General features: G+C 44.2%; 1 protein-coding gene across 1 annotated transcript in view; it reads left to right on the top strand.

Moving 5' to 3' along the window:
- The window catches only part of SLC24A3 (solute carrier family 24 member 3), a 489,239-nt gene that overhangs the window by 333,369 nt on the left and 136,748 nt on the right, over window positions 1-19,122 (top strand). The window contains exons 4-5 of the mRNA XM_088477346.1: window positions 1,551-1,625; window positions 4,747-4,831. Coding sequence (XP_088333472.1) covers window positions 1,551-1,625; window positions 4,747-4,831 — 160 coding nt within the window. The remainder of the gene's footprint in view (window positions 1-1,550; window positions 1,626-4,746; window positions 4,832-19,122) is intronic.

Raw genomic sequence — 19,122 nt, 5'->3', positions numbered from 1 at the left:
GAGGGCCCTGCTCGCCAGTTTATTAACAGGCAAAGTGGTACAGTATTCTCGCCGGTTTATAAACAGACAAAAAGGGCACTGCTCGCTAGCTTACACTCTATAGCGAAATAAGGAGTTGATACATAGGTTTAAATGCCGCGTATTGCAATGCCAGATAGCAATAAGAAAAGAAAATCCCGTGTGGGGCTGTGTGGTCCAGATTTTGACTATGGAGAAAGAATAAATGTTTTTGCATTAGATTAAAAGCTCTAAGTGAACTGTGTAGAGGTGTGGTAATTGTGTAAAATTGCCTGTGGATGTTAAGAGGGATGTTTGGAAATTGTATGAGCTTGTCTATAGAGATGGGTTTTCAGGAAATGCTAAAAGGTTTGTAGGCTATAGGAAAGTCTTCTTGTACAAGGGAGGAAATTCCACAAAGTGGGTGCAGCTGCAAAAAGTCCTGTAAACAGCAAGTAAATACTTTTAAAGTAATCCTGCAGCCATTTTTAAACCGGGCAGATTGGTCAATGCTTTTCAAAATGTACAACTGGGAAGCAGTCAGGAAGCTGACGGACGGAATTCTGACCGTCAGCTTCCCGACTGTCTAATCCCGGCAAGGGGTTAAAAGACAGGCGTCGAAAGCCCGACGCCTGTCATTAGACCAACGTCGGGAGCCCGATACCCTGCTTACTGATCGTAGGTAAGCAGGGCGCCGGGCGCGAACAGCCGCGGGGGGGAGGGTTAGTTTTGGGGTTCCCGGGGGGGACTTATGGTTGGGCACCCCCCCCCCGGGAGTTTAGGGTTAGGCTAGGGGAAGGGAGGGTTAGGGTTAGGCACCCCCGTGGCGAGGTTAGGGTTAGGCACCCCCCCGGTTTAGGCGGTGGGGAAGGGGGGGTTAGGTTTAGGCACTTAGAGGGGGTATTAGGTTTAGGCGCTTGGGGGGGAGGTTAGGGTTAGGCACCCCTAAGGGAGGGCTATGAATAGGGGGTAGAATAGGTTAGGAAATGCTTACCTTGGGACAATCGGGATTTTCACTGCTGCCGGGATGACGCTGTCGGAATTTGGCATGGCCGGCAGTCAATCTTGCTGAATCTGGCCAACTCTCTCTGGCTTAGTATATTAGCCCACATTAATTGCTTTTGTTTCCATGTATTACATAAGTCATAACTACTGTATATATATATATATATATATATATATATAAGTTGTCTGTAGTCACATAATGTAAATTAGCAATAGGTTATACTGTAGTATCTCATTGTAACCTAGTTCTTATTGACATAAGATAACACTCATATGAGCTAGCCAAATTGTCATTAATTATTGTGTCTCGGCAAATAGAGGATGATAAAGTATAATGAGAATGAAATGTGTCAGTGTCACTAATACAGTATTATCTTAGAAAATCCAGCAAATCTCTATCTGCACTTGTAAATGGATTTACCCTCAAACCCTTGTTCCCTATGACCAGCTAATAATAAATGACATGAATAGTGTAAGCTATGGCAGATTTAGGTTGACTGATTATACCCACGTTTGAATCTGGATCTGTCTTTTTATTATTCCCGCAGGCAATGTACATGTTCTACGCCCTCGCCATTGTCTGTGATGACTTCTTCGTCCCGTCCTTGGAAAAGATTTCTGAAGTAAGTATGAACTGAGAAACTATTTTTATACGTGAAATCTTCCCATTCCTGTCATGTGCTCATTGGTATATTTGAGGAAATAGGACCTTTGTCATAAGCTAAAACAAGATATTAGTGGCCTAGCATTTTTTATGCAAATTTAAGTCTTCAGGAACTCCTTATGTTAATGATCTATTCTGCACATAAATATTTTAACTTTTACCATACAGCTGTGTCCTCATACTGCACACCGGGCATCTTTATGATATACAGCATAAGACGCCCGGCGCAACTGAAATGCTCCGAGAGGCGTAGCACACCATATTTTTCTTTCAATTTTGTATCCTAGTCACATCGCATGTGCTGTGAAAAGCCGCACACAGTGTACTAGAGACACTAGGCTGCGACTTTAACCACACATTAATTGGTTTTAGACACGTACAAAGTCACAGATGAAGCACAACACTTGCACTTGGCATGAGGAAAAGCCACACACAGTGTACTAAAGACACTAGGCTGTGACTTTAACCACACATTAATTGGTTTTACACACGGACAAAGTCGCAGATGAAGCACAACACTTGCATTGGCATGAGGAAAAGCCACACACAGTGTACTAAAGACACTAGGCTGTGACTTTAACCACACATTAATTGGTTTTACACACGGACAAAGTCGCAGATGAAGCACAACACTTGCACTTGGCATGAGGAAAAGCCACACACAGTGTACTAAAGACACTAGGCTGCGACTTTAACCACACATTAATTGGTTTTAGACACGTACAAAGTCGCAGATGAAGCACAACACTTGCACTTGGCATGAGGAAAAGCCACACACAGTGTACTAAAGACACTAGGCTGCGACTTTAACCACACATTAATTGGTTTTACACACGTACAAAGTCGCAGATGAAGCACAACACTTGCACTTGGCATGAGGAAAAGCCACACACAGTGTACTAAAGACACTAGGCTGCGACTTTAACCACACATTAATTGGTTTTAGACACGTACAAAGTCGCAGATGAAGCACAACACTTGCACTTGGCATGAGGAAAAGCCGCACACAGTGTACTAAAGACACTAGGCTGCGACTTTAACCACACATTAATTGGTTTTAGACACGTACAAAGTCGCAGATGAAGCACAACACTTGCACTTGGCATGAGGAAAAGCCGCACACAGTGAACTAAAGATACTAGGCTGTGACTTAACCACACATTAATTGGTTTTACACACGTACAAAGTCGCAGATGAAGCACAACACTTGCACTTGGCATGAGGAAAAGCCGCACACAGTGAACTAAAGATACTAGGCTGTGACTTAACCACACATTAATTGGTTTTACACACGTACAAAGTCGCAGATGAAGCACAACACTTGGCAGGAGAACAAGACGCGGCTGTTTGCATTAATCCTCCTCCCCCCACAAACCAGCAAAAATATATTTTAAAAAATCCTGCGTTATTAACAGTTTTACTTTTTTGTTTTCAAGAGAATCTGCCCCCCACTTATCATATACCATACAGAAGCTCATAGTACTTCATTTCAAGATCATCAACCTCATTTTTGTTCAAATAATTTTTAAAGCAGCAATCCCATAACAAAACAAGGTTTGTGAAGAATATTGGTGTTTCTTCAGGCTGTTACATTTTGTATTTTTATTACATAAAATATATTTTCAGCTTTACAGTGGTGCTTGGGAGCCATATAAACTTTTCAGCTCTACATATAGCAGCAAAATATTGATGATTACTAGCCTGCTCTGCTAAACAGTAAATTGTCTGTGAAAAGTTCCAATATCATTATGCATGTTTAAATTCACTTAAAGCCCTCGTAGCTGGGTACAGGAGAGTCATGCTTATTTCAGTGATGGAAATAGCTTTGTGAGCTTGCAGTATCAACTTACTTTTAAGCAATGACTGAATGATTTAAAAAAAAAAATAAAAGCTATAAATGTTTTAAGTATCTTTTGGTGCATGTTGGTAGAAATGGTTTATCTACAGTAGCACATCTCATACAGCAGTGGTCGCCAAACCTTAATTGAGGTGTGAGCTACTTTAGTAAAATGAAACCTCCTGAAGAGCTACTAAAATTGTAGAAAACAAATCTGGCTAACAACCGAACAATTGAAGGTCATTTAAGGAAAACAAAAAAATGTTTAATAGAAAACAACAATGCATTTCATTATTACGGTGATATTGTTGTAGTTTGTAAATAAAATGTAAGCACAGGCACATTTCACTGTTAATTACCGGCTCCAAGGAGGTACGTGCAGTAGAGGAGCAAATGATATAGGCAGGGCTGCTGTATGATTTTACGATAGGGCTGGGTAGGAGTCACTCGCTCCGTCATAGCATATACGCCGTGGGTGGAACCACAGGGAAGCACATCTGCGGCAATCACCTGACGTGCTTCCCTGTGGCTCCACCCATAGAGTCGACACCACAGGAAGGCACACGTCAGAGGTCACTTGCTCCTAGTTTACTCGGCAGTACTGCAGCTAGATGAGCTACCAAAATTAAGACCGCGAGCTACCAGTAGCTCGCGAGCTACAGATTGGAGACCACTATCATACAGGAACTCAAGTCAGGTTTTAGTACTAACCAAGCCTCTAGCAATACTCAGCAAGTATGAAATCCCACAGTACTGCCCTCTCTCTGTAGGATAACCAGTCTGTACACTGCCACTAATTACATTATCTGCATACATTATTGACGAACAAAATTGTGTACTATCAAAAATAGCCTAATTTTACAATCTGTAGCAAGGCAATTTTAGATTTATATTTCAGCAAAATATTTCCCATGCAATTAATTTTATATATATATATATATATATATATATATATATATATATATATATATATATATATTTATACATGTTTTGTAGAGAAGTGTGAGGCAAAGTGCATGCTGAATATTCTGTACTTCTGGGTTCTAATGTTGACTAATATGGTACATTACGCTACTGCATCATACCTCTGAATAGTTCAATTCAAGCCAATAAAAATGGAATAGTCCAATTCATGCCAATAAAATTGGATGGAGCTTTATGATTTGTGGTACGGCCTTTAGTATTTGGTCGTTACGAAAAAAAACCCTTTATGTTTAACTATTCTATCCTTCCGTCTCTACAGAGGTTGCAGCTCAGTGAAGACGTGGCAGGAGCTACATTCATGGCTGCCGGCAGTTCTGCTCCAGAGCTGTTTACATCAGTGATAGGTATGTTATTTACAAGGGTATATCCATGTTAAAGATTTTCTTAACCCTATTGTTCAAATATACTGTATCATTACCTCATACAATTTAATACATACTTGCTGACATTGTATACAGGAGTGGAGGTCCTATGTGACCCTTGTGGGTGGGGTGATTATATGATTTGGGTCATTACAGCACTGCCCCCTGCTGCACAATGCAAGTGGGCGAGACTCGGGATGTTGGTTTCACTCTGCCAGGAGTGTATTTGAATCCGGTGAAATTCAGGAGTCTCACGGCATGTCACCAAGTATGATTTAATACCTTTTTATTGCTTGAAGACTCTGTGTGCTGGCAAAGAGGCTCTCGATGCACTACATTTATGTGCTAGAATTGTCAGATGGATGCATTTTATTTGCTACAAGGACAGTGATAGCTATTGAGGTTATACATATTCTAGATCACTATGAGCAACTGTGAGTATACATACTGTAGATCACTATGAGCCACTAGAATCATACATACTGTAGATCACTATGAGCCTCTGGGTATGCAGTAAGGAAGCCGACGGTCTAAATCCCGACCGCCGGCTTCCCGACTGTGCAATCCCGACAGAGGATAAATGATAGGCATCGAAATCACGACGCCTATCATTATCCCTACGCCGGGAGCCCGACGCCCGGCATACCGAACGAAGGCAAGCTGTTCGGCGAGCGCAGACAGCTGGGGGGGTGTGTTAGGATAAGGGCTCCCTGGGGGGACTTAGGGTCAGGCACCCCCCGGGAGGGTTAGGCTAGGGGAAGGGGGGGTTAGGGTTAGGCACCCTCGGGGGGAGGTTAGGGTTTGGCACCCACCCAGGAGGGTTAGGTTTAGGCTGCGGGGAAGGGGGGGTTAGGTTTAGGCACTTAGGGGGAGGGTTAAGCACCAGGGGGGAGGTTCGGGTTAGGCACCCCTAAGGGAGGGTTAGGGGGGAGAGGGTTAGGTTGGTTAGTGTACTTACCGATCAGGATTTTCAGTGATGCCAGTCTTCCGGCGTCGGGATTTGAACCATACCAATCCTAGCCACTGTGACCATACATACTGTAGATCACTGTTAGCCACCGTGACCATACATACTCTAGATCACTATTAGCCACTGTGACCATACATACTCTAGATCACTGTTAGCCACTGTGACCATACATACTCTAGATCACTATTAGCCAATGTGACCATACATACTCTAGATCACTATTAGCCACTGTGACCATACATACTCTAGATCAGCGGTTTTCAACCAGTGTGTCGCGGCACGCTAGTGTGCCGTGGCCGGTTGTGAGGTGTGCCGCGGGGCTGTCAGAGCCACCGGGCACATTTTACTGTACTTCAGCATCCCGGGCCGCTGAGCTCCTCTGGGAGACTCAGGCGCGACCGGGTAGTGACCTGCAAAGATGCGGCGGCGTGACATCACAGGTCACGCACGCCGCGTTGTCCACTGCCCTCCAGCCCGCTCTGCCAGCCAACTCCCTGCGCCAGTCAGCCAGCCCGCGCTCTGTCCAGGCAGGCTCTGCAGCCTGCCTGGAAGCCCACACGCGATCCTGCTGCAGTGTGAGTGACAAGGGGGGAAGAAATGTGGGTTTTGTGGGGACCAGACATTTTTTTCTTCTTCGTGGGTACCAGCCATAGTTTATTTTTTCGTGGGAACCAGTCATGTCATTTTTTTTGTGAGAACCAGCCATATGTTATCCAGCCATATATTTGCCTATTTAGTGGGGAACAATGTGTTTTGTTTTTTGTTTCTGTGGGGCCAGCCATAGGTTTCTTTTTCTGTGGGGAGCAATTCTGTGGGGCGCAATGTGGTATGGTTGTTTTTTTTGTGGGGAGCAATGTGTTTTTTTTTCTGTTAGGCCAGCCAATGGGATTGTTTTATTCTTGTGGGGGCCAATGTAGTGTGTTTTTTATTCTTGTGGGGGCCAATGTAGTGTGTTTTATTCCTGTGGGAACTAATGTAGTGTGATTTTTCATAGTCCGCGCACACCACATCGCCGGATAGTGTGCCTTGGCAATTTTAAAATCTTGTGTAGTGTGCCGCGAGTTAAAAAAGGTTGAAAATCACTGCTCTAGATCACTATTAGCCACTGTGACCATACATACTGTAGATCACTGTTAGCCACTGTGACCATACATACTGTAGATCACTATTAGCCACTGTGACCATACATACTCTAGATCACTATTAGCCACTGTGACCATACATACTGTAGATCACTATTAGCCACTGTGACCATACATACTGTAGAACACACAGAAAGAAGCCTGAGCGCTATTAAGCCAGAGAGTCAATTATCAGTGCGCAGTGAAACTTAGAGGTGATTGCCAACCTCACTGACAAGAACAATATGAAAAAAACATTGTGCTCTGATAATTAAGTAGAAACATATGAGTAACACCTTGGTATATAAAACTCAATTTATTATCTATAAAAAATATATTAAAATAATGATAAGACACACATAGAAAATGACATATAAAAACACATAATAATCACATAAAGTCAGCTGAGGAAACTATATAGAATGTGAACAATAAAGGATAATTAAGATTGTGAATACAGATAAAGGAGATGATCAGGCTCCGATATTAGTATCTCAATCCTCTACTATTGACTATAGATATATTAATTATGACAATCTGTGCCAAAAAGTATTTTGCAGCTAAGTAGCCAATTCAGGTGTAATCAGCAATGCATGTAAAATGAGAACATTGACACAGTCTAGCTAATAGTAGCTCTCCCCTTTAGAAAAAACAGAAGCCTTTGGTGTTATGTCCAACACATGTATCAAAGTCCTGGATACAGTGGGTTATCCCCAACAAATTGTAAACATGAAGAACCGCAAGTGAGTCTGTATCAGGAAATGATTGTAAATTCCTGAAATGTGTTGCAGTACACAAACGTAGGTACCTGAGAGTTTATACAATGATGGAAGCCATAGGTTTACCTGTGAAGGCTGCTATCACGATTGCAGAGTATTAGAAACACAGGACCTAGTGTGGCTTAACGTGGGTCAGCACGGCCAGCCAGGGAGTGACGCCCGGCAGAGGTAGATGTACTGCAGCGCACTGTGTAATGGAAATTAATACCAATCTCCGTCTGTGTGCTGACGTCCACCGGGACCTTCAACTGGCAGTGATAGCGTCTTGGGTGCCTGTGCTCTGATAGCACAGTGTGGTCAGCGGACAGGGAACCGGTGTGCACCCGCACTCTCTCAGGAGAAGTTGTAGATTACCGCTTCTGGTACAGCCGCAATTAGGTAGTAGTAGCAGGTCTCATGCTACGAAAATATGCTAATGTTAGCAAAATCACGTGAGCATAAATACGCCCACTGCTGCCTTCTTACCTGCTTAAATATCGGTAACATCGACGCACATCGGCGACCTTCTTGCCCTTGCGGTAAGTCTGGCCAGCTGCAGCCTTGGGAGCTCATCAGACATGCAGAGCTGCGTATGCAATCGCAGTGGCTAATGTATGCACGCCAATGTAATGGCGTTCAAATGGACAAGCATGCCTGCATTTTTCTGACCACCCCCTGTTACCACCCACAAACATTGACAACTTGTCATTCACTCTGTGATGAATTCCTATGTGCGTCTGTAGTGGCAATGCGATTGCTGCTCACGTGCAGTGGGGCTTACACACATTCACGATGGCAAACAATCGCTCGATCTGCATGAAGATCGCATTAGCATCTCTGAATAAGGCCCAAAGTGTATCATGCCACAAATTCCATAATGACGCTTCTAATCACTCAGTGGGCTGGGCTTGATGACACATTTTGCGTCATTATGACATGTTCCTGCACACTTTGCTGGTTGGTCATTGACCTTTGGGGAGAGTTAGCTTCTCCCCTAGGAGTCTGTGGGGTCAGTAATCCAGAAGAGTCCCAGACATTCCGGTTCCCAATTTGGATTGAGACAGAAATTGTAGGATTGCCATATTGAAGAAGATCCCTGAAAAGCACAGTAATTAAAAATTGCAGGTGTTGCAGAATACATAGGAAACAATAAGAAACAAAGCGATTGAACTCTTATTACAGTAAACTCTTGAGACTGAAAGACTTGTGGGGCCCATACATCTACGATAGAGTGCCCCAATTCCCTGTTCCTGTGGGGTCGGGAAATCCAACATTTTGGACAATCTCGATTTCCTGATTCCGACCCGAAAATGGTCAGAATTGGTGATTTTGGGATTTTTAATACGTTGAGTTTCCCTGATCCGCCATCGGTTCACCTATCATCGATGTCCCTGTATCGGCGTTTTTGATTGCGGATCAGAATGGCGTCGGCAGAACAGGGTATTGGGCCATAGATATATGGCCCGCATAAGACTCATCTATGTCCCCACACAGAGAGAAGGCATACATACCAACTATCCTCATTTAGGCAGGAGAGACCCAATTTGAGGGCTCTGTCCCAATTCTGTACTGACTGTGCTACAAAGTTGAGAAGTATGCCCAGAGCAGCGGTGAATGGGTGTAACAACAACCTGCCATGGTGTGTTTGGCATTGGAAGGATAATTTGAGATGAACAGAACAGGATGGGTGAAGGGGATGGTCCAGAACTTTGGTAGTGCTGGTTGATTCCTCGTGTGAACATGCCTCTGTGACACATGACCATGCCCTCTTCTCAAAGTATTGTCAACACCCTTTTCTAGATTTCCAAAGAATAAAAGTTGGGGGGGGTATTGCAAAGGTTCAACCCAGGCTGATTCAAGGTAGATATGGTTAATAGTTACAAAATAATAATGCTTGTGGATAAGTGGCATAAATTTCATACTAGGCGCCCGTAGGCAAGTTATAATTTGGTGCCTCCCCCCAAAAAATGGAAAATTAATATGTTGCATATCCACAGTATCCATCTATCTATCTATCTATCTATCTATCTATCTATCTATCTATCTATCTATCTATCTATCTATCTATCTATCTTATCTATCTATCTATCTATAATGACGGTACACTCCGGGTACATATTTACAGCCCTAAGTGGGGTGAATATATTGTGGGCAATGGAGGAGGTGCCCTTTCAGTGCTGGCGCCCGGCGGCAGGTGCCTCCATTGTCTCCCATACAATAGTTCTGTCCCTGCTTGAGGTTCCTGAAATCACATCTAGTTACTTTCAGGACAAGATCTGTTACACATTGTACTCTATTCAAGCATTTAATATTACTAATGCATTTAACTGTTCCCCACATTTATTTGTAAGAAGCATAATAAATAGAGCAAACAATTTAAAATATAAAAGAAACTCACTTCATACTATGATCTGTCTAATTGGAAAGAATTCCTTTCATTCAGACTCATAAAATCATTCAGCAAAATTGGAGACATGGAAATGAAAATGAAAAATGTTCAAAAATGTAATTATATAGACCAGTGGTTCTCAATCATTTTCCATCTAGGTACCCCTGGCAGCCCATTTGCGCTATTTGTACACACAATATTTGCAAAGCAATATTGTACATTTGTAATGAAAATAATTGCTATCAAATAAAATGCTTAAATGTCACTTTATTTAAAAGCAATAAATGTGCTGTAAGCAAGACTTTAAAAATTGACAGAAGAATAGAATGAATTGTACATATACACCAATCAGTCATAACATTAAAATTACTTGCCTAATATTGTGTAGGTCTCCCTTGTGCCACCAAAACAGCTCTGTCCCATCGGGGCATGGACTCCACAAGAACTCTGAAGGTATCCTGTGGTATCTGGCACCAAGATGTTAGCAGCATGTCCTTTAAGTCCTGTAAGGTGCGAGGTGGGGCCTCCATGCCTCGGACTTGTTTTTACAGCACATCCCACAGATGCTCATTCGGATTGAGATCTGGGGAATTTGGAGGCCAAGTCAAAACCTTGAACTCTTTGTCATGTTCCTCAAACCTTTCCTGAACAATTTTTGCAGTGTGGCAGAGTAATTATCCTGCTGAAAGGCCACTGCCATCAGGCAATACAGTTGCCATGAAGGGGGTCTCCAGAAATTTTTAAGTAGTTGGTACGTGTCAAAGTAACATCCACATGAAAGTAACATCCAAAGGTTTCCCAGCAGAACAGTGTCCAGGGCATTACACTGCTTCCACTGCCATTACTTCTTTGATACGTCAGCCAATCGCAGCTTCAGGTCAGCAAGCCAAACCGAATCAGTGTAACTTTTTTTTTTTTATTAAATCTTTTTTTTTTATTATATTGAATACGGAAAAAAGAAGGCATACAAAAATGCATACATCTAAAATAGACAACAATACATATCCAACATTGACAGAACGGTACACTTACAGAATTATTAATTATCAGAAAAAACACATATAGTAGCATAATATATGATATTAAAAATAAAAGATGAAAGCAAAAGAGGGGGGAGGGGAAATTATATAAACAAAGATACATAATAATAAAATAAATTAATAAAATAAAAGACAATAATCAATATTACTAGAGTGTCGACTTAGATATTGGTGTAAGTACAATTTGATGGCCTCAAGACAAATTACGATTCAGATACCAAGCGGTTGTTTCAAATACCTGCAGAATTTTGTTATGGATAGTGGAGTCAAGTGTCTCAATAAACGGACCCCATTTCTTATAAAAAGAGACCACTCCAGACTTTCAAGCTGGAAAAAGAGCTTGCCGGACTTAATAAAGTGTTTTGAGCAACAGAGTTTTAACCAATTCCAAAAAGGGAGGGATGGAAGAAGTCCAAGTACAAGAATAACCTTTTTAGCGATTGTGACCATTATGGTCAGTAAGGGGACAATTAGAAATTTGTTCAATCCCAGGTCCCAACCAGAACAATTTGCACAAAGCAAAGCTGCAGAATCTAATTGGAGCCGCAAATTGAGCACCATATTAATATAGTTCACAACCTTACCCCAAAACTTGCGTATCTTAGGACATAGCCAAAAATTATGGAAAAAGGATGCATTTGGGCGTTTACATTTGAGGCAAGCTCCCGATTCTCCCTGTATCATTTTGCTCCTACGTGCCTGTGAAATGTAAGTATGGTTAACAGTTATAATATGGACTTCTTGCAGCCAGGCACAATGTAAATATCTCAGTGTGGAGTCATAATGTTGCAGTAGAGCGTCTGGGGAATGAAGAGAAGGGATGTCACGTTCCCAAGCATTCACCAGTGGCTTCCACAGTCTGACAGAACTGCATTTAACTAAATCTGAGCTAAGATATTTAGTTTTATAGGGATGCAGTACAAGGAAGAACATTAAAGAGTGAATGGGGTCAGGAGAAACCAATTCCGAGACTTGTCGCATAAGTGAGAGACCTGCAAATACATGAAAAACTGTTTGAGGTATTTGATATTTTTCATATAGAACACTAAGGGCGGAATTCAATTGATTCCAGCCCCTATCACGCCCGACGGAGCTATTCAATTCTTGCTCCTGTCGGGCGTGATCAGCTGCCAGCGCTACATTTCAGCTCGCAGCCCCAGAGGGATGAGAGCTGAAATGTGCGAAAAGTGACCTGTTTGGGCGCCCAAACAGCACTTTTCGCGGTCGCACCCAGCACTTTGGTCGGGTTTAGCTGCTTTACACGGCTAAACCTGACCTCTATGGGCACGATCAGCGCGAAAAACGGCATCAATTGAATAGCGGCCCGCGATCTCCTGTCACTTTAGACGGGAGATCCGGACCGCGTAGTCAATTGAATTCCGCCCTAAATGGGAGAATCACTCCGCCAGGATCAAGCACATCCCTAACCTTAGAGATGCCCTTATCTCTCCACTGAAGAAAGGTCGGCTTATCCAATCCTGGAGTAAAGAGAGGATTACCCCAAAGAGGAAGAAACTTAGATATGATATAAGGCTGAGACAATTTAGTACAAATGGATTTCCACATCAAATAAGTATCGTGAAAAACCACATTATGATAGATGTGTGGCGGAATACGTTTTTTAGGTGTGTGTAGTAATGCAGCACTAGAAAAATGGGCAAATAGGGCTGTTTCAGAGGGGGGATGCGTATATACAGCTTTATCTGACAATTAATCATTTATATACCTAAAAAATTCTGCTTTAGTAAATAAATTAATATCTGGGAGCCCCATCCCTCCTCTATCACGAGGAAGCCACAACTTAGCTGCAGCTATACGAGGGTTCCCACCCTTCCACAAGAAGCTAGAAAAAATTTTTGTACAGAATTTTATATCAAGTATGTATGACAATTTGGGGAAAACTACACTTTTAATTAGTGCCAGCCGTCCCATCAGGGATAAGGGGAGCAATTTCCAGGCCTCCAGCATTTTGGCCATTCGCGTAAGGACAGGAGAAAAATGTAACCGATATAACAAAGCCAATGACAAAGGGATATAGATACCTAAATATTTAAATTGTGTTTTAGTAATACGAAAATGACTATAAGCAGGATTCCGTAAATCATTCTCAGTAACACCTCCAAATGGCAACAATTCTGACTTATGGAGGTTAACAGAGCCGGCCCTAGGCATAGGCATAATAAACAAATGCCTAGGGGCGACTGGAATGCCTAGGGGCATTCCAGGGCTCTGCCGCAGTTCCCCCCCCCCACTGGCGCTGCATGCCCCTCCCCCCTGCCCTGCTGCTGCCGTGTGGAAAGCCGTGCTGGGATCAAGTGGCTGATCCCAGCATCGGCACAGCAGGAGGAGATGTGTCCCCTGCGGGACACATCGGCGTCCGGCGCTGGGATGCTATTTCTGCTCCCAGCGCCGGGGAAGCATAGGCGGCGGGTAGCCGGCGCTGGGAAGGAGTATGTGTTCCCAGCGCCGGTCAATCGTCGGCCACGGCGGGCAGGACTTACTGTAGCCCGTCACCCGGTAGACTTGGTACAGTGTTGGCTGCGGCGGGTGTTTGGCTGTGGCCGCGAGTCAAACCCGGCTCGCGGGCCAGCAGCCAATAGGAGGCAGACGCTACGAGCCAATCGCTGCTCGCCGCATCATAGCCCCACCCACTCACGGCGTCTGATAGATGACGCTGAGCGGGAAAAGGCAGTACAACGGTGGAGAGGGAAGAGTGAAGACCTCCCGAAGAGAGTGTCGTTGCGGCAAGAGTTTCGGCGGCCGCGGAAGAGGGCACAAGACGCCGTGATCAAAAAGGAAGACAGGCGGCACTGGCTGGAAGAAGCAAAGAAGAGGTGATGCCGCTGGCCAGGACGGGCCAGCGGCCGAAGAATGCGGCTGAGGACCGGAGAGGACTGCGGGGGTGGAAAGTAAAAGAGCTAACGAAGCTCCTCCCCGCAGCTTCTTCCAACGGAGCAGGTAGGCCCTCCATGAGACCTACCATATACCCCCTACCTAGACCACCAGGGTTATCGGGCACTAGGCCCGTGGGGGCATTGTCGGGCAATAGGCCCGTGGGCATATAGGCGGGCGCAAGGCCCGGGCTACATAGGGGGCATTTGGCCCTTGAGGGAGTTATTGCCCTATAAGGTGTAAGTGACCTGGGTACTAGGCCCAGGTCACTATTGAATAAAGTAGGCGGGCACTAGGCCCGTGGCCATAAAGAGGGCCACCTGTTTTGGGAAGTTGTTAAGGGGCACCAGTAAAAATTTTGCCTAGGGTACCAAATGGGCTAGGGCTGGCTCTGGAAGTTAATGCTATAACCTGCAAAAGAGCTAAAAGAGGACAACAGGGAGAGTATAGCAGGGATAGAATTAATAGGGTCCGAAATAAATAATAACATGTCATCCGCAAAGAGAGATAACTTAAGTTCCGCTTGTCCAATATTAATACCTTTGAAACTAGTCAACGATCTAAGGGCCACTGCCAGTGGTTTTAGAGCTATGGCAAATGACAGCGGGAAGCATAGGACATCCTTGATCGGTGCCACTTTGGACTTGAAAGGGGGATGACAAATAGCCATTGCTGGAGACCTGGGTCAAAGGGGAAAAATATATTGCTTGCAAAAGAGCAACAAATCGGTCTGGAAAACCAAATTGCAACAAAGTATGATAAAGGTGATCCCAAGTGACCAAGTCGAAGCCTTCTCAGCATCCATGGATATAATAGCCTGTGGGGAGAGGGAAGGAGACATGGCAGACGACTGAATCACCGAGATAACCTTTCGAATATTAACAGTGGATTGACGGACCCAAATGAAACCGGTTTGGTCTGGATCTATATTATAAGGCAGAACCAATTTTAACCATTCTGAAAGTATTTTCAAAAACAGCTTATAGTCGACATCTAAAAGAGGTATAGGTCGATAAGAAGCCGGTAACTCAGGGTCACGGTCAGGTTTAGGTAATACCTTAATTATGGCAGAATTAAAATATTGTGGTACAGTGAGGTCAGATAAAATGGAATTAAATAGGGCAGTGAGGGATGGACAAATATCCTTAATGAGACTCTTAAAGAATTCTCCTGAAAAGCCATCCGGGCCTGGGGCCTTCAAGGGTTTCAACTTATTAATGGCATTGCTAACATCCTCAGGTGATATAGGAGCCAACAACATAGTAATATGTTCCGTAGAAATCGAGGGTAACGACACAGAGTTCCAAAATGCTGATTTCCGTTGGGAATCTGTCGAGGGCTGAGAATATAGATCTACATAGAAATCTCTGAGGAGATCAGCAATATTCTGACCTTTCCCACCAGTGGGAGACCGGTGGGCAGAAATAAATTCAGGGGTAGTGTGACTACGTAACAAATTGAACAGTAACCTTCCAGCCTTATTACTATGCTTATAGAACTGACAATTTTTACAAAAGGTGTGATGAGAGACAAGTTGGCCTAGAACGCCCTCGAAATGCGCTTTGGCCTTCTGATAGTGGACCTGATTCAGAGCCGGACGCTATTTGCGCTCGCTCGTTCAGAAAAAGGGGCCGGCTATTTAAATTGAGTGCTCGCTCTTTGCGGTCTGTTGACGCCTCTATGTCTGAGCGAGCGAACGAAACATGCGCTCGCTATTTTGTAAAGATGCCCCCTGGCCGCTCGCATCCTATGTCATCTCCGCTATTTATTAGATTAATCGAGTACATCGAAAGGCATCTGAACTGCTCGCAGTGCTTGTGGTAGGATTTTCCTACCGCAATCATGCGAACAGTTCAGGCTAAGAAACAACCAAGTGCCGTGGTCGATGACGCTGCTTTGTTAATTATGCACACCTTTAAAACGCCCGTTTTGACCGTTTGGCACGCCTGCGTTCGGATCACCACTCCCCGTTTTCAAGCACCTTCCTCTGTTACCACCCACAAACGCCTCATCCTTTCACTCAAATTAGCAGGCACTCGCTATTTTGCGAGCGCTCGATTTCCGATCGCAATGACTGGTTGGCGCATGCGCATTACGACCCATATGCATGCGCAGATGTGCGAACATCGCTCGGAGCGAACGAGCGGCCGCTTACTAGCGGCTCTGAATCAGGCCCAGTGTTCACGAGTAGAGGGGGAAGGACAGGATTTAAAATTTTGAAAGGAAGCAGTAAGCTCACTTTGCGCCTGAACATACTGCTGTGCACATTCTTTTTTATGTTTAGAAACATAAGCATTTATTTCTCCTCTAATAACAGATTTAGCCGCTTGCCAATAAAGTGCTGGAGAGTCAACCTGGTCCACATTGTTATGTGCATAATCCCGCCATTTTGTCTTCGCCATATTTCAGGATTTTAACCGAGTTTGCTAAGTAGGAAGGGAATCTCCACGGCCTGTAGGACCCCTCATCAATAGTTGGAATCAGTGAAAACCATATCAAAGCATGGTCAGATAGACCTACAGGTTCAATACAGGAGTCATCGACCCGGGATACCAATTTATCTGCCACCAATAAGTAGTCAATGCGTGATAAAGTGGAGTGCGCCACAGACAAACACGTATATTCCCTATCTGTAGGATGTCCTCCAAATGTCAACTAGCTGAAGGTCGGAGGCCAGGCGGGGAATACCCAATGAAGGGAGGCTACGAGGTCTAGGGGCTGCGTTTAGCTAGCAGGGATTGAAAAAAACACATAGAATAGGTATTAGGTGCGTATACGTTACAAAAGGTAAATTTGTTCCCCTGAATAGTGACCTTTGTTATAACATACCTCCCAGCCGTATCGACTATGGATCTATGTAATTGTGGAGCCAGCTGTTTTTTAACTAGCGTAACCACCCCACGTTTCTTAGAGGTGTAAGCAGCAAATTATAAAACAGAGTAGCCCATAATATTCAATTTCAAACCCTCCGGTTGCAATAAATGCGTTTTTTGCAACATTACCACATCCATTCCCAACTTACATATATAACTAATAAGTTTTTTCCTCTTTATAGGGGAGTTTATGCCCCCGACATTCCACGAGCATATTTTTAAAGGAGCCATATCAATTTAGCGAAAATTGGGCTCCAGCATCTCGACCCCTGTACAAATCCATCAAATGACCAAGACACATAAGTACAGCAATGCATCAAACACGTAACAAAAAAAAGGAAAAAGAAAAAAGGGGAAACCTATCATGAGGGACCAAAGGGTAAAATAAAAACAAAAAAAATGCAAGAGAAAAACAATGGGTAAGTTTGGACCAGGAACAAAATGTTCCCACCAATCATCAATTTTATACTTCAAACAACCAATCAAATGGAAAAAAAAAAAGGGAGCGACCTCACCAATAAACCTAAAACACACGGAGAGAGAAGGGCTCCAGTGAGCCGCAGCATACTAGGGTTAATTCACACAACATAACTAGCACATACAATAATCATACAAAGAAATATATGTAGTGGAATATGTATAAATATGTAATAGTCAAACTATTACCACCGCCAGTGGCATAAGGGAAATAGAAATCGATAATCCGCAATACAAACATATTACAACAATAAAACAACAATTTCTGTGGAAGCAGCAGTATAAATGAGCATACAGTACCACAGCCTTAGAAGGAGACATTTTTAACTTTCGTTAGAATACTAGAAAAAGGTGCTGGAAACGTCCAGGTGTCAGTCCCCAGAGTCCACGCATGTGGGAGAAGTAGCCGCTTTGATAGATATGAAACAGCATCGTCAGGAGTTGAGAAGTCCACACATGAATCTTTCGTAAAAAGACGTAAGTGTGCAGGGAACAGCAGAGCAAATCGACGGTTATCCTTCACTAATTTAGTACAGATCCCAGAGAAAGCCTTTAGTGCCCTAGTCACCTCCGCAGAGTAGTCCTGGAACAGGAATATTTTATGCCCTTCCCAGACAATAGAACGATTGCGTCTGGATGCCTGCCAAAGTGCCTCATGATGCAGGAAATTGAGGCATCGAATTTGGTTACCCTAGGACGAGCATCAGAGGTATCACGGGGGGTCCTATGCGGTGAGCCGTTCCACAATCATAGCAGTGCAGGAGTCACGGACTTTTAGTAACTCTGGGAGAGTAGTAGTAATAAAGTGAGATAGGGCCTCCCCCTTAACAGATTCTGGTAACCCCACAATTCTCAGATTGTTCCGCTGGGAGCGTTTTTCAAGATCATCCACCTTGTTTAACACTTGCAGATGTTGCTTGTAAAGAGAATTTTATTGCTGTTGCAGAACAGAAACTTCGTGGGTTGTAGCTCCTAACTGAGACTCATTAGCCTGAACACGCTGAGAGAGCTGTATAATATAGCATTAGCCTCCTGTAGGGCTTGCCTGAAAAAATCTGCCTGCTCTCTCATCAGTGGGGCCATAGTACTCTTTATTGTTCTGACAATGTCAGTGTAGGAGGCCAGGATTCCTGGCTGTACATCCTCCTGTATGTTCGCAACAGGGGAGGAAGGGGGTGAAGATAAGGAGCGAGAGTGCAGGAGTTGCGGTGAGGCTGGTGGGGATGCAGGCTGCACAGACTGTGAGGACATCACCACAGGGGACGCGATAGCGGGAGTTGCGGTCGCCATCTTGGATTGGCGCCACTCCCTCTCCACGCGCTGGCGTTGGTTCTTTTGCAGCATCAGAGGGGAAATAAACTTCTCCATACAAGGATGGTAGTATATCCCCTTGTCAGCGGTGGCGGCGGTCCGACCTCTCAGGCCCCCAAATGGCCCGTAATCGTTGATGTAGCTGCTGCTCTAACGGAGCAGGCTCAGGCTGCAGCCATCTCCGTTGGGGGCATGGCCGGAAGTCATCAGTCTAACATCCTGGTGCCAACTCTTCCCCAGGTAAACAACGTACACGCACCCAGCCGGTTACCTCCTTCCATTGCTCCATGGTCCAGTTCTGTCACTCAAGTGCCCATTGTAGGCGCTTTCGACGGTGGATATGGGTCAGCATAGGCAGTCTGATGGGTCTGCAGCTACGCAACCCCATACATAGCAAACTGTGATGCAGTGTGTGTCCTGACACATTTCTATCATAGCCAGC

Source organism: Taudactylus pleione, unplaced genomic scaffold, assembly GCF_031769625.1.
Source record: "Taudactylus pleione unplaced genomic scaffold, aTauple2 ptg000201l, whole genome shotgun sequence".
Lineage (NCBI taxonomy): Eukaryota > Metazoa > Chordata > Amphibia > Anura > Myobatrachidae > Taudactylus > Taudactylus pleione.
Note: the sequence above shows the minus strand (reverse complement) of the source record. Positions and strands in the feature narration are given on the sequence as shown.